Here is a 22,333-nt window from a genome sequence, read left to right as displayed (position 1 = left end):
GGGAAGTCAGCTCAGGCAGTTGGCTTTGTGCCTCTAAAAGAGGGCCTGGCATGTGGTAGGTTGTTGAATTAATCTCCCTGATCTTCAGTTTCCTCGTTGATGAAACAGAATGATAGCTAAAGCCCCGTTAACCTCCCTGGGTTATTCTAAGAAGCAAGTGAGGTGATCATATATTATAAATGCTTTTTAAATTAAAGAACCTCATAAACTTGTTGTTTGGTTTCATCTAATTTTATTAAAGATTTAGCATGTATAACTTGATAAGTTCTTTCTGGTATTATCTTTTTCTCTCTATATGAAGCTTTCTTCATTTCATCTTTTTCTGGATCTAGTGGAGACCAGTGAAACTCTTAGTTTTGCTTTATCCAAGAACCTTGTCATTGGTTCTCTGGATAAAAACCTTATTGAGAAGCACATAAGAGGAGGTGATATTCTTAACTCTTATGGATTAGTAGCGTTTTATTTTTCTGCTACCACTGGTTGAAAAAGCATGCTGTAGTAATAAGAGGATGAGCTTTGGATTCACCTCCCTGTTTTTTTTTCCTTACTTTAATTTCTCTGAGTCTTTGTCCATCTCCCAAACTGGGATAAAACTTAGGGTGTTTATATGAATTAAAGCCAATGTACATAGAGTATCACAATAATTGGTAGAGGTAATTTTTGTTATTGTCACCATTGAGTGTTTTTTTTTTAACGTAGGATGCTTACTATTCTATTAAGGTAGAATATGGTCTATTAAATTAGACAGTGGTTAGCCAACTGCTAAAATATTTGGCATATAAGCTGTTGTTCACCCTAGAGAAAAGTTTACTCACAGCAGGGTTTAAGGAAGCTACAGAGGAAGAATTCATGGTAGCTGGCAGCATGTAATTACCATTGTCTGGTGGGCGTTGTATGCTTTCCATTAGTCCTCCAATGGTCTGCCCTTAAGAATTTTTTTTTTTTTAGTTGGACATAATCATTCAAATTAATGCCATGATTAAGAGAACAGATTGGGGGAAAAATATAACCACTGGATAAGAGAAATTCACGTATAACTAATTCTTAATCCACAGTATTTTTATAGCAGATGTTTGCATTTTTCCTTCCCAACAGTACTCGGTGTACCTGCCATGCCGGATAAGTAAGTTCTGATGACTTTACACCCTCGTGTCTCATAGAAACAGTGGAGATCAAAGATTAAAGTAGAGCACATAGTGATCAGGTTTCCTAGAGCAAAATGAAGCATAGTGCTGAGGCAATTATTCAGACAATTCAGACCCAAAATCTATTTTATAAAAATGGAACTGCCATTTATTGAACATCTAATATGTCCCAAGCTCAGTGCTAAACATCTTTTGCCTGTTATGTCCATTAATCTTGAAAATATCCCTAGGAAATACTTGTGTTATTACCCTGACTTTATAGTTGAGTATACTGAGACATGGAAAGATTAACTAATTTGCCCAAAGTCACATAGTAAGTGACAGAGATAGGACTGAAACTGAAACTTTGTCTGACTCTAAAATCTATGATTTTTTTTCCTCTGGGTAACATTACTGGCCATACGTTTGCCTGAGATGTTCGGCATCTTACTTTTCAGTTTTGGTGGCAAGATCTTCACTAGTAGAGTGAAATGAGGTATTACAAAAGGAATATGTCAGGTGTTTTCCTTTGCCCAGTGAGAAGTTGTGCTACTTTTGGTCAGAGAATGACAAAATAAAATATTGTAGGAAGACCAACTAGGCCAAAGCACAAAAAAAGAGTTAGCTTATGCTTCTGAAAGTTTGAGATGAAAATAGTCTAAATGGTACGAGAAATTAAATGTGGGTGTTGTAAATAAGCCTACTAAATTCTTCCTGAACAGAGGTTGAGAATTCCATAGAATTCAGGTTTCCTATTTTTTGCCTGCAAGGCTTTCTTGCATATATTAATCTATATAGTCATATCACACTCTAGCCTGTAATGGCAATTACATCAAAGAGTACTATTTGAACTCCGTTCCATAGGGGAGCTGTAAATTTCACATACTAGATCTCATATTCATCGAGCTTCTTAAAGCATGGTTTACCAGAATGTTCCAAACCCAAATAATAGAGAAGCTAAAATTTACTCTGAGAAAGTTCCTCATCCTGGACTTAAAAACTACAGCTTATATAAGTTGTCCATACTCTGACCTCATATATACCAGAATGACTGATTTAATTTCTCTGTGGTTATAATGTACATATCTCTCTTAATGTCTTGAAAGTATATTAAAGGAATTTTTTAATCTTCAAGGCATATTAAAATGACTGACTTCAAAAATATGAATTGCGTCTATCCACGAGGAAGAGATCTGAGCATAATTTTAGCAATACTAGCTTTTATGTCCAGTAGTCTCTGTAAAATCCTATTTTTGAAACTATATTTAATTTCAGGAAGATGGCTTTTGAGTACAGTATCGTAAGTACATTACTAAAAAAAGACTTAACAGTTTTGGCTGGTATTTTAGTTGTATTAACATCAACTCTCAGTTTTTCAGTGGTAACACAGAATTGGAGAAGCAGATATAGCAGATAATTCTGAAAGTTCATTTTTGGTCAACTTCAACCTCCCAAACTTTTTATCATTCACTTAGTGACTTGGCTTTTGTTCAGGTTAGTGGCTAAGCTGGAGAAGAAGGAAAGACATTAAGAACTGATGAAATTGGGGGGTGCTGTGCAGCCTTGCTGGTCATTGGTATTGAAGTTGCAGAAGAAGAGAAGATTGCAGACAACTTTTTAAATGTGTTTTTTTGTAAACCTCCTCTGCCATCTGTTTCACTGAGGTGACATAGCAAATCCCTCTTAGGTTTGTGTCATTAAGGTACCGCAGGTATTTTTCTCTGACATATCAGTGATTTGTGCTAGTGATTTGAAAGCCCCAAGGTAAATTGATATTTACCTATATTCAGTTTGTTGACAGGCTTAGTCATCCTGCTTACTGAGGTTGAATAGTAGGGATGCTTTATAACTTTCCTGTGTTGAAAATGGAGGGGGTGTCAGGGTGAATTGGCAAGAGGCCAAACTTGACTGTTTCCTGATGTAAAGATGTAATAGATACTTAGGTTCCAACACAGGCTAGATCAATGTTTCCCAACCCAGGGGCATGAAGGAATTATTGCAGTGACTCTGCAAAATACATGCACACAAGAATTGTCTGTAGAGAAATTAAAGTCTCTCTCAAATACATGTACTATTATTTTAAAAATTTATTCATATTGCTACTATAATGAATAAAATGTGAACTAAAAGCATTAATTTATAATAATTCTTCATCATCATGTATTTTCTCAAGCCACAAATAGTAAAAGTATTCCCATTACCATATGAGGATTCTTATCCTGAAATGACCAGGAACCACTGTATTAGATATATATTAGAGGATCAGTACGTTTTCAGTGTATATTAGTTAAGGTTCTCTAGGGAAACAGAACCAACAGGAGATATCTGTAAATATTACAAAATTTTTATAAGAATTGTGCACAAGCCCAAATTCCATAGGGCGTGCTGCAAGCTGAGAACACCGATGAAAATCCTTGCTGAATTCCCCAGAAACTGGCTGGCTGAAGCAGAGATGGAAATTCTCCCTTCTGACTGCTGAAATCATCACTTCTCCTTTTAAAGCCTTCAGCTGATTGGTTGAGACTTCTCCCACTGTGGAAGGCAGTATCCTCAGTTGATTGTAGATGTCATAGCCATAGATGCAATCAACTTACTGATGACTTAAGTCCACAAAATGTTCTCACTGTAACTATCAGTCCATTGCTTGCTTGACCAAACAACTGGACACCAGAACCTAGTTAAGTTGACACATGAACTTAACCATCATACAATGCTACTGAAATCCTCGCATATAGGCCATTACATGTATGAATCACAATCGGAGTGGGCTCCTTGATGGTCTTGTGAATTTGAGGGGAATCCATTAATACAACATTTAGTAGAGAATTGTATTACATGAACTTTGTTGCCTTTTGTGCTGGTTTGAATGTATTACGTCCCCCAAAACTCCATTATCTTTGATGTAATCTGTGTGGGCAGAGGTATCAGTGTTGATTAGATTGTAATTCTTTGAGCGTTTCCATGGAGATGCACCCCACTCAGCTGTGGGTGATGAGTCTGATTGGATGATTTCCATGGAGGTGCTACCCCACCCATTCAGGGTGGGTCTAAATTAAATCATTGGAGCATATAAATGAGCTGACAAACAGAAGAAACTCAGTGCAGCTGAGAGTGACATTTTGAAGAGGAGCTACAGCCAAGAGGACACTTTGAAGAATGCACAGAAGCTGAGAGAGTAGCTGCAGATGAGAGACAGTTTGAAGACGGCCGTTGAGAGTAGACTCTTGCTCCTGAGAAGTTAAGAGAGGGAGAAACACTCCAAGAGCAACTAAGAGTGCTATTTTTGAGGAACTACAACCTAGAGAGGAATGTCCTGGGAGAAAGCCATTTTGAAACCAGAACTTTGGAGCAGATGTGAGCCACTTGCCTTCCCAGCTAACAGAGGTGTTCCAGACACCATTGGCCATCCTCCAGTGAAAGTACCCAGTTGTTGATGTGTTACCTTGGACACTTTATGGACTTAAGATTGTAACTGTGCAACTAAATAAACCCCCTTTTATAAAAGCCAATCCGTCTCTGGTGTTTTGCATTCCGGCAGCACTGGCAAACTAGAGCACCTTTTTCTCTTCAAGCCTCATGGGCAAACATTGTTTCAAAGTGATTTGTCAGAAGTGGCTAAGAATTCTTCATTAGTACTTTTAATCTTCATAATTTTTAAAGTTTTGTTCTTGGCTTGAATATTGTTAGAAATATTGGCACTCTCATCTCCAATCTATCATTTCTTACCTGAGAGAGAGTATAGAATTTTCCTTTGTTTTTTAGTCTTCTCAGCTCTGAAGGTAGTGACTGCCATTTCTGAGTCATTCACATAATGACCATGACATTTTACTTCTTGGATGTCTAATGAAAGGCTGTTTTAATATTGATGTACATATACTTTTTAAAAACATGTGGTTATATGGTAGAAATTTATCTGGGTAAGAACAAGATAATAAAAGCCCTAAAACGGTTTTTTCTTTTAAATAAATAAAACATGCCCTCTTTAACCTTCTTTACCTTCCACAGATAGACTAAAGGTCCAAAGCACTTTTAAGTGGGTTGCTTATCACAAATTTCATTATTAGCGCAGATCAAATTAATTAAAATGAAATTTTACTTCACTTTGTTTACAGAGGGGCAAGAGCCACTTAGGAACTTGATATCTCCAGTGATTCTCATTATTGGAATGCAGTTTTTTTTTAAAACAGTTTGATTTTTGGTTGCCATAGGAAATTTAAAAGACTCATGACTATATTCTGTTTTGGATTCAGGTTTTATATGGGGGGATTTATTTAAGTCTTAGTGATTTTTTTCATTATTAATGCTATTTTATTAAGACAGCTATATTGAAATGTAACTGATGTGTGATAAACCACAGATATTTAAAGTACACAGTTTAATGAGTTTTGACTTATAAATACAGCTATGAAACCATCACTACATTCAATATAATGAACTTATTCATCACCCCCAAAGTTTCTTTGTGCCACTTTGTAATCCCTTTTTGCCCACACTGCCCCCCCACACCCATACCCACTGCAGGCAATCACTGGTCTACAGGTCTGCTTTCTGTCACTAGTTTGTATTTTCTAGAATTTTATAAAAAAGGAACCATAGAATCTTTTTATTGTCTTGCAATATTGATGTACATATCCTTTTAGTTCCAGTTCAGACATCATCAGAGATATTCTAGAAGAAGAGGAAGCCTGGGAAGCGTCACATAAGTGAGTGCTCATAATCAAGAAATAAGCATGTACTTTGACTGGAGAAATTTTGTCTTTCTGCAGTTGATTTTCAAACAAAAGTATATTTGTGCTTATTTGATTTAAGAAAGTAAAAATCACACATATCAAGGTAAGATTTCCTGTTTGCTACTTGTTTCTATATGTTTCTGCTTAGAAATGGAATCCTAGTGTAATAACTCTGGTTCTTAGAAGTTGTTTCTCTAAAGATAAATTATTCCTATCAGCAGTTAATAATTTGGCCTTAAACCCTGGCTCAGTTGTTAGAAAACTTTTAATCCCTTCCTGGATTTTCCCAGTTATGTGACCTGCTTAGTGTAGGATAAATGCCACCTTTCCTTCTGCCTGACTGGCCTTTTCCCCCTTCTTCTAGATAGGACTAGTTATTCCTTTCTTTGCAACTCCATTCAGAAGCCCCTGGCTCTGCAGCACTCTGCAATTAATATCTTGACTCTCTTTCTAGAGAGTAAGTCCATGGGACTTTGAATCCCTGGCACCTGGCACTGTTCCTAGGTGGCATGTAGTGTAAGAATGAGTGAATGTGTCAGTCAAACAGTCAGTGCTTACTGGATCGGAATCTACTCACTTGTAGATTTTAGAAGTTAGTGACTTGGCTTACAGGCTTCAGGAACCTGCAAATGGATAAGGATTGCCCCTTAAGAATTTTTAACTTTTGATCTCATAGTGCCTTAAAAATACTTTTAGAAAATAGTTTATTCTTATAAAATCTTCAAAGAATCATTTTCTTTATTGATAATCTACTTTTATCTTAACCCAATGAAAAGTTATTTGCATGCCTTTATAAGCTTGTCATATGTTCTAATGGAGGGATATTAATAATTTAGTTGTCTTGTTTTGGTAACTTTAATTGAAGTCGAACATACGTATATTAAAGTGGTCAAATCTTAGGTGTCCAGCTCAGTGAACTTTTACAACTGAATATACCTGGGTTTAGGGTTACTTTGGTGGCCTCATGTGAACATGCCTGCAGTATTCACACCCTTGAGTCCCACGTTGATTCTGGATTTGGCACGTGATGTAAGAAGCTTCATATGCATTTGTGCCCTGGAGCCTGTCCTCTTGAAACGCTCTCTCTTGGGATGCTCCCCCTTACTCAGCCATCCTGCTCTGAGAAGCCCAAGCTAGGCACAGGGAGAAGTCAACTGGAGAAGAACCAAGGGCTCAGCTATCACAGTCAGTACCAGCTTTCCAATCATGTAAGTGAGCTATTTGGAAATAGAGCTTCTGGACTATTCTTTTGAGCCTTGCCCTCATCCCAGAATCCTAAGCAAATAAATGTTTTGTTTTGTGCCTCCTAAGTTTGAGAACAGTTAGTTAAATAGCAGTAGATAACAGAAACAGAAATTAAACAGAAACATTTTCTGTTTTGGTTTTTAATTGCTGTGTATCAAAACACCCCAAAACGCAGGGACTTAAACTACAACCATTTTATTTGCTTATAATTTTCCAGTCCGAGCTGTGATCAGCCAAGTGGTTCTGTAGGTTTTGCTGTGGTCATTTCTCTGGCTTCAGCTGGTGGATCAGATAGGGGCTGTGTTCAACTGAGATGTCTGGACTTTCTCTGTCCATGTAGTCTTGGAGCCTCTTCTTCATGTGGCTTCTCTGCATGGTCTCTCTGTATGGTCTTTCCAGCAGGATTCTTGGACTTCTTGCATGGAGATTTAGGACTCCTGTGCCATTTATCAGTTTATTGCCTCTCAGCTCCATAGTCATCCTTTTTATCTGCTCTGTGAAATTTGACCTGGGCCCTTTAAAGAGTTTTCCTTAGCCAGCTCTCATATTATATCAGAAAGACTTGGAGAGATATTGAAAGAGGAAATGATTGTGCTTCTTGGTTCTGGTGTGCTGACTCTCCAGGCTTTTGTAGTGGGCATCGCTTCCCCAGGACCATGTTTTATAGTGCAAGCAGTTTCTCCAGCACTAGGCTTCTCCAGTGCTCACAGCTCCTCTAGTACCCAGCTTCTGCAGACAGTGGCCAGCAACTCATTGCTCTATCTATAGCAGTTGTCAGCCACAATTGGCTTTTCTTCGGCCAGGTCTGGATCTGTCCTGAGGGAGAAGCTCTCGCCTTGAGCGCTGTTAGTACTAGAGGTAGTGGGTTTTCCTTGTTTCTGTTACTTCTATATTCTTTAGAGTTCTGTGTACTTCTTACTAGTCATTCCCTTATTCCAATCCCTCCTGATTGGACCTAGACTGATAACAGCTCCCAAGAGTGCAATTACAAAGGCTGACAGGCTTTCTTAAGACTTAGTTCTGAAACTAGCACTGCATCATTTCTTCCACATTCTCTTGGTTAAAGTGAGTGACAGGAACAACCTCAGATCTGGGAGAGGGAACTATCCAAAGGAGTGAATACCAGCAAGTGAGGTTCATGAGGGCTACCAAGGAAACAGCTGTCACTGGTGCAGCCACCACCAGGTCTAGAAGTAGAACATTAGCAGCATCCCAGGAGCCTTCTTCATGCATCCTCCCAGTCAACACACCCCACCAGAGGTAAGCGCTATTTTGATTTCAATCCCCATGAATTGATTTTGCCTAAACTTCATATAAATAAAAGCTTAGTTTTTTACTTTTTGGCGTCCTTCTTTGGCACAGCGTTACAGCGTGAGATTTTTCCATGGTTGCATGTAGCACTAGTTTGGCTTTTTTCATTGCTTTTTCTATGGCAAATGGTTTTCCAAGCGTGGTTCCCAGACTAGCAGCATTTGCAGTACCTGGCAGCTTGGTAGAAAATTAAATTCTTATTACTGCAGACTGTTGACTCAGAAACTCGCGGGATGGGGCCTAGCAATCTGTTTTAACAAGCCCTTCAGGTGATTTTCATGCATGCTAAAGTTTGAGAACCACTGCTCTATAATATTCCATTGTATGAATATATCACCATTTATTTATCTCTTCTGTTGTAATATATATGGTTTGTTTAGAGTTTTTGGTTATTGCGGTCGCAGTTGATTCGTCTGGGGGGGGGTGGCGGCCGGTTGCTAAATCCTAGGCTCTCAGGATTGCTCGGAGGGTACCGGCGGCGGGGGGCTCTTTCCCGGAGGCGAGGGCGAGGCGGGGGACTTGGCCAGGTCCCCGGCGGGGGGGCGTGCAAGGTGTGGAGGGCGGCGAGAAGGAACAGGCAGGACACGGTTCTTTTAGGGTCATAGAAGAAAACTAAGAGAGCTTTATTAGGCGAGAGCACAAGCTTATATTGGGCGATTAGAGGGCGGGGTAGCTGTAGAGGTCGAAGGCTTGGATTGGTTCGGAGAGGGCGCGGAGGTTGATAGACAAGGGGCGGGAGTTGTTCTGGTAACTGCGCATGCGCACTGACAGTGGGGGAGTTGCTCTGGCAATGGGGAGTGTCAGGGGCAAGATAAGGGGGTGGGGAAAAGGCGGTTCCCTCCGGCAAGCCTCCCCTAACAGTGGTATTTTGGGTGAGGAAATGGGGCCTGCCTCCGGCTCCACTTTCCCAGGCCTGGGGGGCTGTGGAGGGCGCTGTCGCCCGTGCCCACCACCCTCCCCAGGGGCTGATCAGGTCCCCCAGCCCAGGCCCGCCAAGTCGAAGCACGTGATCAGTATCCCGCATTTCCCCCTTTTTTCTAATTAAAGGAAGAAGCTTACCGGAGAGGTCCGCTAAAGGATGAGGGAAGGGGAAGGTTGGGGAGGGGAAAAAGGGTTGACGGTAGCTCAGCAAGGCTGGAGCTCAGCGTTGGTGTGGCGCCCGGGCGCTCGACAGGGGCCTTGCTGCTTGCGGGATGGACGAGGATGGGAGGTTTAAAGTTGGAGGTTCAGATAAGCTGGAGCTCGAGGTTGGTGTGATGTCCAGGCGATCGAGAAGGGCCTCGCGGTCGGCGGGTTGACCGGTGGCGGTGAGGTTGCGGAGGGTTGGTTGTCATCTCGGAGTAGGGAGCGTCAGAGGTGGCGAGTCGCTGGTACTGGATTTGCACGAACGAGGAAAAAATAGCATCTGTTTGTTTCCTTACAAGTTGGACAATTCTACGGATAATACAGGGTCCTAAAGTGAGAGCTAGAATGATCATTAGTAGGGGGCCGAGGAGAGGGAGGAGGTAAGGGAGGAGGGGGGCAAAGATGTGGGACCAATAACTGGTGGCTTCACGGTCTCTTCTACGTTGTTCCAGTCCCTCTCGGACCTTCTTTAGGCTGTCCTCGGCGAGACCTGTGGAATTGGCATATACACAGCACTCTTCTCCTAGGGCGGCGCAGAGGCCTCCTTCTTTGAGGAGAAGGTCGAGACCTCGGCGGTTTTGGAGCACTACCTCAGAGAGGGAATTGACAGAATTTTTAAGATGGGAAATAGCGTTCTGTAGGTGACGAATGTCTTCGTCAACCACTGCTCGGAGGTGAGTTAGGGCAGAGCCTTGACTGGCTAATGCAGCGATTCCGGTGCCAGCGCCTGCAAGACCTAGGAGGGAGGCAATTGTGAGGGCGGTGATGGGCTCTCGCTTTTGCAGAAGGGCGGGATCTGCAGTTCTTTCCAGGCGGAGGAAGAAGTCTTCCTCGCTGTGGTATAAGACCCTAGGGATAAGGACAATTAGGAGGCAAGTTTCATTAGTGGTATTGAGGGTTTGCACATTAAGGCAGGGGGTAAGTCCTGTAGAGGAGCACAGCCATTGGGAGGAGTTGTGGGGAATAAGAAACTTGGCAGAGCTGCTGGGAGAGGAGTAGTTGGCACAAGCTGTGAGGTTGGGAGAGTTACTTGAGCGAGGGCGGATGCACTTTCCTGTAAAGGAGACTGAATGAAAGGTTAGGGGGACGGCAGAGGTATTCCAATTGCATTTCGAGGGGCTGTCCTCTGTGTTTTCTGAAAAGGAGAGGTTGGAGGCAACTGGCTCATACAGGGGGAAGGAGGTGGAGAGGCAAAGCCAACAAGAGGAGGTAAGATTGGGGTTGGAGGAATTCACTGAGGTGAAGGCCACTTGGATAAGGCCGAGGAGGGGAGAGGAGTAACGAGAGGGGGGTAGGAAAGGTTGGGGTGATGGGGTTGGCGATGCGTTGTTTGTAGCTGAGGTGCGACTGGTTAGAGCTGAGGTGCGGCTGGAGGGCTGTGGAAAAAGGGGGTTCACTCGGACTGGGGTCCAGGCCCAGGTGTACTGTTGTCATCTGGTGCACCAGGTTGCGGAGACGACGGCGTTCTCGTCTCGTTAGACGCGTGGTTGCTGGTGGCGGGCCGGATTGCCCTTCCTGGGATCCAGATTGGTTGTGCTGCTTCATCTGGGAAAACACAAGCAAACCCGCGCCCCTGGGCGAGGAGTGGGGAGGGACCCTTCCAGGCATTATTCTCTGGGTCCTTCCAGTAAACCATCGGGGCCTGGGTGGGCCTATACGAGGGCCCCCAATGTTTATGTAGGGGCGAAAGCCCTTCTTTATTGAATGTGAGTAGATTAAGGTGAATAAGGGCTGCTATGATAAGGTCCCCTGGAGTTGCCTGGGGGAGCATTGCCCTTTCTTTTTCAATTTGTGTTTTTAAGCGGCGATGGACTGCTTCCACAATGGCTTGACCCTGAGGATTATAGGGGATGCCGAAATGATGGGTGATGTTATATAACTGAAGAAAGGCCGCAAAGGAGGCACTGCGATAGGCAGGCCCATTGTCCGTTTTTAGGTCCCAGGGGACTCCCATGAAGAGAATTCCTTGTCTTAGGGCCTTGATACAGTGTTTGGCTGCTTCCCCGGCAAGGGGGACTGCATAACACATGGCCGAGAAGGTGTCAATTATTACATGCACATATTTGAGGCGTCCAAAGGACGGAACGTGAGTTACGTCCATTTGCCATCTAGAATTGGGTTTTAGGCCTCGTGGGTTGACTCCCTGAGGTTGCAGGGGGCCAAGCGGCGCAAAGGGCGCACAAGTTGCACAATTGCGGACAAGATGTTTACAGGTATCTAGGGGGAGGCCACATAGATGATGTAACGACGTAGCCGAAAAGTGAAACCTGGAATGCAATAACTTGGCCTGGTTAACAGCATCCCCCGGAGGGGCTGCCGTGTGGGTTAGCATAGCTTGAGTATTCTGAGCTGAGATCGCTTGATCTACTATACTATTGCCATTAGCCAGGGGCTCCGGAAGGCCTGAATGACTACGAATGTGGCTAATGAACCAAGGATCCTGTCGATGCTCCAGGATGCTTCTGAGGTTAGAAAGTGCTTTATCAATGGCCGAGTTTCCCGGGAAAAAGGTGGAAAACGCGAGGACTCGGCAGACCTGATACGTGTAGAGGCTGTCTGTGAAAATGTTTACTGGGTGGTTGCAGTGGGCGTTTAGCGCGTATGACACCGCAGAATTTCCCCCACTTGGACTGAATGAAGGTTGACATAACTGAATAGGCGGGGTTTTGGGTGGTCCTGAGAATAAGAGAGGAAGGCGAAACGGGTTTTGGAGGCGTCAGTGAAGACGGTAGTGGCACCCGGGATGGGTACAGAGGAAGGGAAAGGATGGAAGGGGCTGCGGAAGGGAAGCTTGGCGAGCCCCTGTAACAGTCGATGGCTAGGATAATGGCAGCTGAATTCCCCCTGAAATCCTTCCAAGAGGATTTGCATGTCCGGGTTATCACGGATAAGGAGGCGGGTTTGGCCTGCGTCCAGGGGCCAGATAATTTTTTCCGGCGGCTCTCCAAATACATGAACAGTCAGGGTGACTAGATCTGAAGCTAGGCTGATCCAGAGCCGCACTGCGGGGCAGATTTTCCTAAGCTGGATTTTAGCAGGGTGCACTCAAAGCAGAGGGCCTGGCACGGGAGTGGGGGTAGGGGCAGCGCTGTCCTAAGGGTTGCCTTGAGGTGTAGAAGGCAGCCAGGGGTTGTTAGTCGGCAGGGTGGGAGGGGCGGCGGCAGCTGCCGGCAGCGGCTCCGAGGGGGAGCTTGTCGAAGGGGGAGGCGGAAGTGGGAGGCCCCAAGCGTCGCAAGATGGCGGTGCGGTAGGCGTGGCTAAGACACAAGATGGCGGACTAGCTCCGCCCTGTGAAAGGGCGGGGCCTAAGGCACAAGATGGCGGACTAGCTCCGCCCTGTGAAAGGGCGGGGTCTAAGGCATAAGATGGCGGACTAGCTCCGCCCTGTGAAAGGGCGGGGTAAAGCGCATGCGGTTTCCGGCCCGGCTTAGGGCTGACGTCATCACCAGAGCACTTACTCCCCTCAGTAGAAGAAGAAGGAGGAAGTTCGCCATTTTGGAGCAGTCTGGGGGGGGTGGTTGCAAAGAGGTACACGGCGCCAAACAAAGAAAGAAACATACAAAGGACTACAGCAAAGTAATGGAGGGGAAGAGGGAGAGCGTTAGGAGGAATGGGGGTCATAGAAGAAAAGGACGAGAGGCAGACGGAAGAATGGGTAGTGGGGAAGGGAGGAGCGGCTCCGGAGCGGTGAGGGAGAGGCGGCCCCTGACGCGGAGCGGCGAGGGAGAGGCGGCCCCTGACGCGGAGCGGCGAGGGAGAGGCGGCTCCGGGAGCGGCGAGGGAGAGGCGGCCCTTACCTTGCAGGCGAGGAGAAGGGGAGCTGGAGAGGCGTCCGGGCGAGCGGGTGGCGTCACTGGACCGCTGCGTGGAGAGGACGTCCAATTGCAGGTGCCCCACGTTGGGCGCCAGTTGCGGTCGCAGTTGATTCGTCTGGGGGGGGGGTGGCGGCCGGTTGCTAAATCCTAGGCTCTCAGGATTGCTCGGAGGGTACCGGCGGCGGGGGCTCTTTCCCGGAGGCGAGGGCGAGGCGGGGGACTTGGCCAGGTCCCCGGCGGGGGGGCGTGCAAGGTGTGGAGGGCGGCGAGAAGGAACAGGCAGGACACGGTTCTTTTAGGGTCATAGAAGAAAACTAAGAGAGCTTTATTAGGCGAGAGCACAAGCTTATATTGGGCGATTAGAGGGCGGGGTAGCTGTAGAGGTCGAAGGCTTGGATTGGTTCGGAGAGGGCGCGGAGGTTGATAGACAAGGGGCGGGAGTTGTTCTGGTAACTGCGCATGCGCACTGACGGTGGGGGAGTTGCTCTGGCAATGGGGAGTGTCAGGGGCAAGATAAGGGGGTGGGGAAAAGGCGGTTCCCTCCGGCAAGCCTCCCCTAACAGTGGTATTTTGGGTGAGGAAATGGGGCCTGCCTCCGGCTCCACTTTCCCAGGCCTGGGGGGCTGTGGAGGGCGCTGTCGCCCGTGCCCACCACCCTCCCCAGGGGCTGATCAGGTCCCCCAGCCCAGGCCCGCCAAGTCGAAGCACGTGATCAGTATCCCGCAGGTTATTATGAATAAGACTTCAGGAACATAGTTGTAAATGTCCTTTGGTGCTTAGGCACTCACTTCTGTGAGTGGTATTTATTGCTGAGTCATGTAATATGCCATATGTCCAGCTTTAGTGGATAACTGCCTAACATTTTTTCAAACTGGGAGATCCAGCTGCTCCATATCCTCTTTAACACATAGTCTTCTTAATTTTAGCTCTTCTGGTGCATGTGTAATGGTATCTCATTGTGATTTAAATTTGCGTTTTTCATGACTAATAATGTTGAGCATATTCTCATATACTTGATAGCCTGTTAGATATTTTAATTTTTAAAGTCCCTAATCAAATCTTTTGTACCTCTCCTTTTAATTAATTGGGTCATCCTTTTTCACCCACTTATTGTTTGTAAGCATTCCTTGAGTATTCTGGATATGGGTCTTTTGTCAGATGTATGTTATTACAAATGTGTTCCACTTTGTGGGTTGCCTTTTTACTCACTTAATGGTGTTTTGAACAGAAATTCTTAATTATAGGGTCCAGTTTAGCAGTCTTTCCCTTTTGGTAGTGGGTTTTGTGTATCCTATGTAATAATTTTTTTCTCCTTCAAGATCCCAAAGGTATTTTCCTGTTATTTTATAGAAGTTCTTTTGTATTTTATATCCATCTTTTTGCTTAGGTTCTTACTTTTTTTTTTCTTTCTTACTATTGTTTCGTTGTTTTCTGTGTAGAGGTTATATACAACCCTGTTAGCTTCATTTCTGGATATTTGGTGTACTTTGATGCCATTGGAATGGTATTCTTTTTTTTTTTTTTTTTTTTTTGGCCATCCTAATTACTTGTTGCTTGTATATAAAATTAGTTGATATTTTATGTTGACCCTGTATTCAGGGATTTTGATATAATACTTCATAATTTGAATAGTTTGAAGTCTTTTGGATTTTCTATACATGTGTGTAACTATGTCATCTCCAGAAAATACCTTTTATATATTACTTACTACTTAATTGTGCTGTTTAGGACCTCTATTAAATGTTATGTAGAAGTGATAATAAGAGTATCATCTTCTCATTCCCAGTCTCAGGGGGAAAGCATTCAATATTTTACCTTTTATTCCTAGTTTCTAATGTGAATGAGTGTTCAGTTTTATCAAATGTTTTTTATGTATTTATCAAGATGAACAAGTGATTTTTCTTTGTTTTGTTAACATGGTGAATTACATTAGTTGATTTTTCAAATGTTAAATCATTGTTGCATTCCTGATTCAGGGTCATGAGGTATCTTTTTTATGTGTTGTTAGATTTGGTTTCTTGGTTTCTTAAATTTTTTCATTATGGTTATTTATATACATATCACACAATTTCCCATTTTAACCATTTTTGAGTATATACTTCATTAGTATTAATTACATTACCATTACCAACACCTTTTCATGACTTCAAACAGAAACTTTGTATCTATTACACAAAAACTCATTCTGCCCCTTCCCCCATCAACCCCTGGTAACCTATAATCTGCTCTTTGTCACTCTTGGATTTGCTTATTCTTGATATTCTAGGTATTTCATATAAGTGCAGTCATGGAGTGTCATTTTGTGTCACGCTTATTTCACTCAACATAATGATTTCAAGGTTCATCCATGTTGTAAGCATGATATATTACAACTTCATTATTTTTTTATGGCTGAGTAATAGTCCAGTGTTTGTATGTATGTGTGCATATACCACATTTTGTTTATCCATTCATCAGCACTTGGGTTGTTTCCACGTTGTGGCCATTGTAAATAATATTGTTGTGAACATTGGTGCACAAGTATCCATTGGAGTTCCTTTTTTCCAATTCTTTTGGGTATACACCTACAAGTGGAATTGCTGGCTCTTATGGTAACTCTGTTTAACCTTTTGAGGAACTGCCAAACTGGTTTCTTAATATTTGTTCAAAAATTTTTTTTGTTATTATATTCAAGAGAGAAATTGGCCTACAACTTTTCTTCCATGTGATGTGATTGTCAGGCTTTGGTATCACTAGTTTCTGGATGGGCTCTTTGCCCATTCTGGATGGCACTTTTCTGTATTCCCAGGAGGGAAACAGCTAATCGCATCTTAAAAAAAAAAAAAAGTGAATAATCTGAAAACCCAGCCCTTTAGAATGGTCCCTTCTCTGACCAGCTGCTCTGTAAACAACATCTGGCTGGGGGAGCCACACACCAAGAAGTTCTTCCTATGACCTTGCTAAGAAGGAAGGTGGATCAGCCTGGAAATCATGTATATTGGAAAGAGGCTCATGATAAATGGCCCAGTCTCCTGGAAATGGCTTATGTAGGTTCAGTGTCACCTGATGCCTCACCATACTCCTGGGGAATGTCCTTTCATTTGGCTGAAAGTACACTGTTGGCAAATTTGCTCAAAAATCCATTGATTATACTTGCTAGAGACCAAATATTTTAAAGCCTGTTGTGTCTGTAGGATATTATGAGACATCGTTGCAATAAATCAGTATGGTTTTTGCACAGAAAAATAATCATGGCGTGGGTTATTCTAATGGGAGTCTTGCATCTTTGTGGGTAAGGTGTTTTAGAGAATTGTACTGGCAGAACCACTGAGATCCTTGCTAAGGATTCCCACCCCAGTCCGCTGCTTACAGTGTGGACTTCCTCTCTTCCCTACCACTATATCCATGTTTGTTTCCAGCTATTATAAAGGTAAATCAAAGAGTAAGGAAAACATAGGAAAAAATATGAGTTAAAAAAATTTAAAGGGTAATTAAAAACAAAGTAAGAGAAAGAAAGAAAAAGGAATAAAATAGAAGTTAAATCTAAGGGAGAAAATACCACTAAAGTTAAAAAAAAAAAAAAACCAGAAGCCATTTTAACCATTTTTGAATGTATACTTCAGTGGTGTTAATTACATTACCATTACCAAGACCTTTTCATGACTTCAAACAGAATCATAGATGGCAATAAATTATTAAGATGAGAAGTTTGAAATGTAAAAGTTCAGGGATATTAAGAACATGAATTAAAAGCTGAATAAATAAAAGTGTAAAAAATAAAAGAAGAGTGATATCTGTGAAATTGGTAGAGTAAGGACCTCTAAAACTTCTCCATAAAAGCAACAAGAACACTGGCAAAAATTGTCAGAATCTGTTTTTTCAGAACTCTGAAAATGAGCCAAAGGCTTGCAGCAATCCAGGGAGCATTTATTCAAGAAAAACAGCTAAATCTTGGTAAGAAATATAAACTTTGTGGTGATTTAACTTGTCCTGTTCCCATCACCTTTCTCCAACTCTGTGGAGCCCTTGGTAGCCAACAGCCCGCAATCTAGCCTGGCAGCCAACAGAGGAGGCAGGATGGGACTGTGGCTCCTTTACAGCCCCATTCCCAGAGAACTAAAATTATTTGACCTGCCTAGTGGTTTTCTGGAAGGCTTCAGTTGCAAGCCTGTCCTAATTCCACGGGAGTCAGAGCTTACCCAGTGTGAAAAGTCTTTGCCATAAAAGTATTTGTTGAAAACAATTAGAGGCAATTGGTTAACTTTGTGGCTGCCTGAGGTAGTAGACAACAGTTGGGGCAAACAATAAGCTATCCAAAAAGCTTTAAAGGAAAAGCTGGAGAATATTTCCCTGGGGCTTTGAAAAGTTCTGACATACTCCTGGAACTCTGGAAGGTCACTATCATGCACAATGCTCTATGCATGTTCTGGGCCTTTGCAAATGCTCAGGAAAGACCCAAGAAAGCCCTATGCTCTCATCTCTAGCTCCTTGCAAGTTAGAAGTAGAGGCTAAGACTGAGTTGTCAACTGAGTGTTGCATGTGGTGGTTTGATGGTATGTACCCCAGAAAAACATATTCTTAAGCTTAATCCATTCCTTTGGGTGTGAACTTTTTGACAAGATTACGTCAGTTAGGGTATGGCTCAGAATAGGTCGTAATCCTATTAGTGAAGGTCTTATAGGGAAGGCGACAGGGAGAGAGGGAGGCGGGGAGGGAGGGGGGGAGAGAAAGCCACAAGGAGCAGCCAGAATTTGGAAGACGGGAGAAGCTGGGAGAGGCCACCATGTACATTGCCATAGGACAGCATAGCTGAGGACTAGGATCTCTAGCAGCCAGCCCCAGAATCGTGATTTTGGACTTCCTCTACCTCAAAACTGTGAGCCAATAAATTCTCATTGTTTAAGCCAGCCCACTGCATGGCATTTGTTTTGGCAGCTAGGAAACCAAGACAATGTGCCTTATTCTTGAATACTTTTAATAACAATAAAGCATTCCTCTTTTCAATAAATATTTATGATGGGTAAATAAATATGAGCTTTCCTCATGAGGGAAAGTGCTAGCTGAGATCAGATAGCAAAAAATTCTCTCAGCTTTTGTTTAAAGTATTTAGCTTTCATTTTTGAAAGATATTTTTGCTAGGTATGTAATGTTAGGTGACAGGTTTTTTTTTTCTCTTAGCACTTTAAAGATGTTACTCCATCATCTTATGGCTTAAAAGGTTTCTGATGAAAAGCCTACTGCAAGTCTTAAATTTGTCTTCTGTATAATGTTTCTTTTTACTCTACCTGACTCCAAGAGTTTCTCTCTTTGGTTTTCAGCAGTTTGAATTTGATGTGTTTAGGTGTTGTTTGTTACTGGTTTATTTTTTGTATTTAATCTGCTTGGAGTTCTCTAACCTTCTTGGATCTTGACTTGATATCTTTCATTACTTTTGGAAAATGTACAGCTGTATCTCTTCATGTATTTTATTTTGCACAATTCTTTCTCTCTCTTCATCCTAGGACTCTGATAGCACACATATTACACACATTTGTTATTAATTGCACACAGCTCTTGGCTGTTTCCCCCCCACTCTTTTTTATGTTTCAGTCTGGATGATTTTTATCTATGTGAGTATCTTCAAAGTCAGAGTCGTTTAATTACTTTGTACTACTCATGAGCCTGTCAAAGCAATTTTTCACCTCTGATAGCATTTTTTTAAAACATTTTCATTTGACTCTTACGATTTCCTTATCTGCTGTAGTTCCACATCTGTTCATGTTTGTTATCTACCTTTTCCACTTTAATATGTTAATCATAGTTATTTTAAAGTCCCAGTCTTGATTGTTTCAACATGTGGGTCATCTCCGTCTGTATCTGTTAGCTGCTTTATCTCTTGACAGAGGGTTTTTTCCTTGTTTCTTTGTGAACTGTACATTTTGATTGAATACTAGACAAATTATGAAGGACCACAGGTAAATAGTATTTTACCTACTTGTAAGGACTGAAGTAAATGGTATTTATGCCCAGAAAGGGGCATACTTTTTCTGTCAGACCACTGATGGGAGGAACCAGTCAGTTCAGGAGTTGACCTAGGCTATGGTTTTCTTGTTACTGACATCGCCTGCAGTGCATCAGAGGCTTCAGATTTCTCCAGCAAGTGGCTCCTCTTCCCTGTGCTTAGGGAGGGGGCTGGATTGCTGGAGGATTTTTCTCATTGATTTTGCTTCCTATTTACCTTCCAGGCATCCTGCATGCGGTGTCTTCTCTCCATGTTCTTACCCCTCCCTCAGCAAATTACAGCTGTTTCTTATTACATGGAGCTAGGTTCATGGTCGGGGACAGGCAGGGGTTCTCTGTTGTCTCATCCAGCCTCAATCTTAGGCAGGCCCTGTACCTAGGTCCCAGGGATGGGGCTTTCTCAGATCTCCTACCCCTTCTCCCCGTGGTCATCACACTCCTTGACAGACCCACTATTCGGTCTCAGCGTAAGATCATCCGCCCAAGATGAATTCCTGCCCCTCCTCAGGGGTAGAGGTTTCTGTTTCTAACTCTGCCCAGTAACAAGTCTTCACCTGTGTTACTGTGAGTGATTTCCTAGCCCTCCCTTCTTGGCAGGCTGCTTTGACCTCTGCTTTTCCCCCAGAGGCAGTGTAACATTGTCCGAGCCTTGTGGGAAAGCAAGTTTCCTACCCTTCCCTCGGCAACTTAAGGCTTTTGTTTCATAGGAGAGAAGGGTCTTGGGAAGCAGGCAGGGCTTTCTGCCTGATCCCTGCAGCCTCCAGTCACCTTTACTCCTGTGCCGCCAAAGTGGGATCCTGCTTTGCCCAGTCTTTCTTGTGAGCTCTGATGGAGGCTCAGGGAAAAGAGCTTTCAAGTGAGCGTGTATTCTCCTTATGTTAGGGGCCCTCAATACTCCCCCATACAGAAGAATTCCTTAAACTGTTAGCTGATTCTTTTTACCTGATTGTATGACTGCCACCTCTTTCTCCCATGTTTTGCCAAAGTAAGAGAATTCGTATGTGCCATCTCTCCTTAGAGACTTATCCTTCTTCAGAATTTTGTTTTCTTGATTGCCTTACAACCTCAGCTTTCTGACAAGCTCAAGAAAAGTTATAATTCTGTTAGACTATCTGGCTTTTTCTTGTTAGGATAGGAGCAATGCTTCCCTCTACACTCCCTCCATGAGCTTTCTGCACACTAAGTAGAAGAAAAAAACCTGTGCTAGATTTTGGTTCAGAAGAAAGGGGTCCAAGTCCTGGTCATCTGTGATGTTTGCTTATTCACTGTTTTCTCATTTATAAAGTGGGTGTGGGGATAATAGTAGCAATAATAAGAGATTTGTCTGTAAAGCAGAGGGCTATTTTGAGGTTTAAATGAAATAGTGCATGCAAAAGCACTTGTAAAAGAAAACTGCTATAGAAAAATGATCATTGCTTTCTAAGGTACATTTTCTTTTCTTCTCTTTTCAGAAGTGATCTTCAAGACACAGAAATAAGCCCAAGACAGACACCTTGCCCAAGAACAACTGAAAGTGCTGAGATTGAACCAAGAAATAAACGTTATAGGAATTAGTGTGGGCCTTTGCTGAGTTTTCAGATGCAGCAATTAGAATATGATACTTTATGTTGCCATATATATTTCATATTTATAAATGCCCAAGAGGAGATGTTGAATTCTAAATCTCTAAATACATCATTCCTTGTTGCTTTTCCAGCAAAAAAAGGAGTTATAAATATCCTTACTACCTTACCCAGTCATTTACCTCCCACCTCTAAAACATCTCACCCTGAAAATATTCACATCCACATGTTCACTGGCTTTCCAGAGTGGACAGATTATTGGGCAAAGGGGTTTTGTTTGCTTTGCTTTTAAATTTCAGAATGTCCATAAGCCATTTTCTTCTCTTCCATGGAGAAACCAACTTGAGAAAAGGATTGGTTTCAAGTTCTCTGTCACAAGGAGCAGTTGAAGATTTAAGAGCCTCTTTAATTTTGAAAGGCAGGATGTCATTGTTCAAAGCCTTGGTGTGTGTAAGCACCTGATGTTTGGATGCCAGTATGCCTGTTGCCAGTTATACGGTTGTCATCTTCCCAGATTAATGTAGTAGTTTGGTAGACCGGTGTCTTACACATTACTTGGAATAGGACAATATTATAATTTAAAGAAGTTCACAAACAGTAACTTTGAAACATTGAGCATATTCTGAAATAGTACTTAAAAATGATTACTGTAGTATTTTCTTTCCACGTGGATAAATTGAATCTTTAATGCTTTGAATCCTAGCTATATTAAACAAAAAATATGCAATAAATGGATTTTGTCAATTTAAAATAAAGTCCTCGAAATAGCATCCTGTGAAAAGTTGAATACATGCTACAAACATTGGAAGGAGTTGGTGGGGAAATTGTTACCTGTTTACAAAATGCCCTCCAGTTCCGTCCTTGCTGAGTTCCTGACATCTCTTTAGCATTTTAGAGACAACCTCCCCACCCCCCAAACCCAAACACATCAGCTTTCAAAGAACACAATAGCAGATTATGACGGTGCTAAGACTGCAAATTTATAAATGTACTAGGTACAACATTTGTGACCCTCTCTTTCCAAAGGATGTTTTCATTAATCTTGGGATGCTTTGAGATTTCTAGATAATGTGTGGAGTTTCCCTGTGGCCGAGAGTTTAGTGTTTTCGTACTTAAATGGCTACTTGTTTCCTTTGTGAGTTCCCTGAGCTTCAGATGGTTATGTAAGAATTTGTCATACTCATTTCATCTGTCAAAAATCATGAACAATGCATAAAGAAACTGAAAGCAGCATACTTACCAAATCTATCAAAGGATCCAATGTGATGCTCACTTACTGAGGTGAGTGAACAATATCAAACAAAAAAGGGTTTAACATTTATGTGATATTTGTGTCACTGAATCACCAGAAATTATGCTAAAATGATACTGCTTGTTTCACCAAAAATTACGCCATCTGTTAAAAATTAAACAGGAAGTAGTTATAACTTTAATTGCAGCAA

The 22,333-nt window shown here is 42.5% G+C and overlaps 1 protein-coding gene across 6 annotated transcripts in view; it reads left to right on the top strand.

Moving 5' to 3' along the window:
- Positions 1–21,654, top strand: part of RAD18 (RAD18 E3 ubiquitin protein ligase) — a 137,543-nt gene extending 115,889 nt beyond the window's left edge. For 5 of the 6 annotated variants that reach the window (XM_037800899.1, XM_037800897.1, XM_037800905.1 and 2 more), the window contains 2 exons: positions 5,765–5,827; positions 20,781–21,654. In XM_037800899.1, the coding sequence (XP_037656827.1) occupies positions 5,765–5,827; positions 20,781–20,883 (166 nt within the window). In that variant the 3' untranslated portion in view covers positions 20,884–21,654. The remainder of the gene's footprint in view (positions 1–5,764; positions 5,828–20,780) is intronic. The other variant, XM_037800898.1, reaches the window with a different exon arrangement.
- The last annotated feature ends 679 nt before the right edge of the window (positions 21,655–22,333 follow it).

Source organism: Choloepus didactylus, chromosome 1 (assembly GCF_015220235.1).
Source record: "Choloepus didactylus isolate mChoDid1 chromosome 1, mChoDid1.pri, whole genome shotgun sequence".
In the NCBI taxonomy this organism is placed as follows: Eukaryota; Metazoa; Chordata; class Mammalia; order Pilosa; family Megalonychidae; genus Choloepus; species Choloepus didactylus.
Note: the sequence above shows the minus strand (reverse complement) of the source record. Positions and strands in the feature narration are given on the sequence as shown.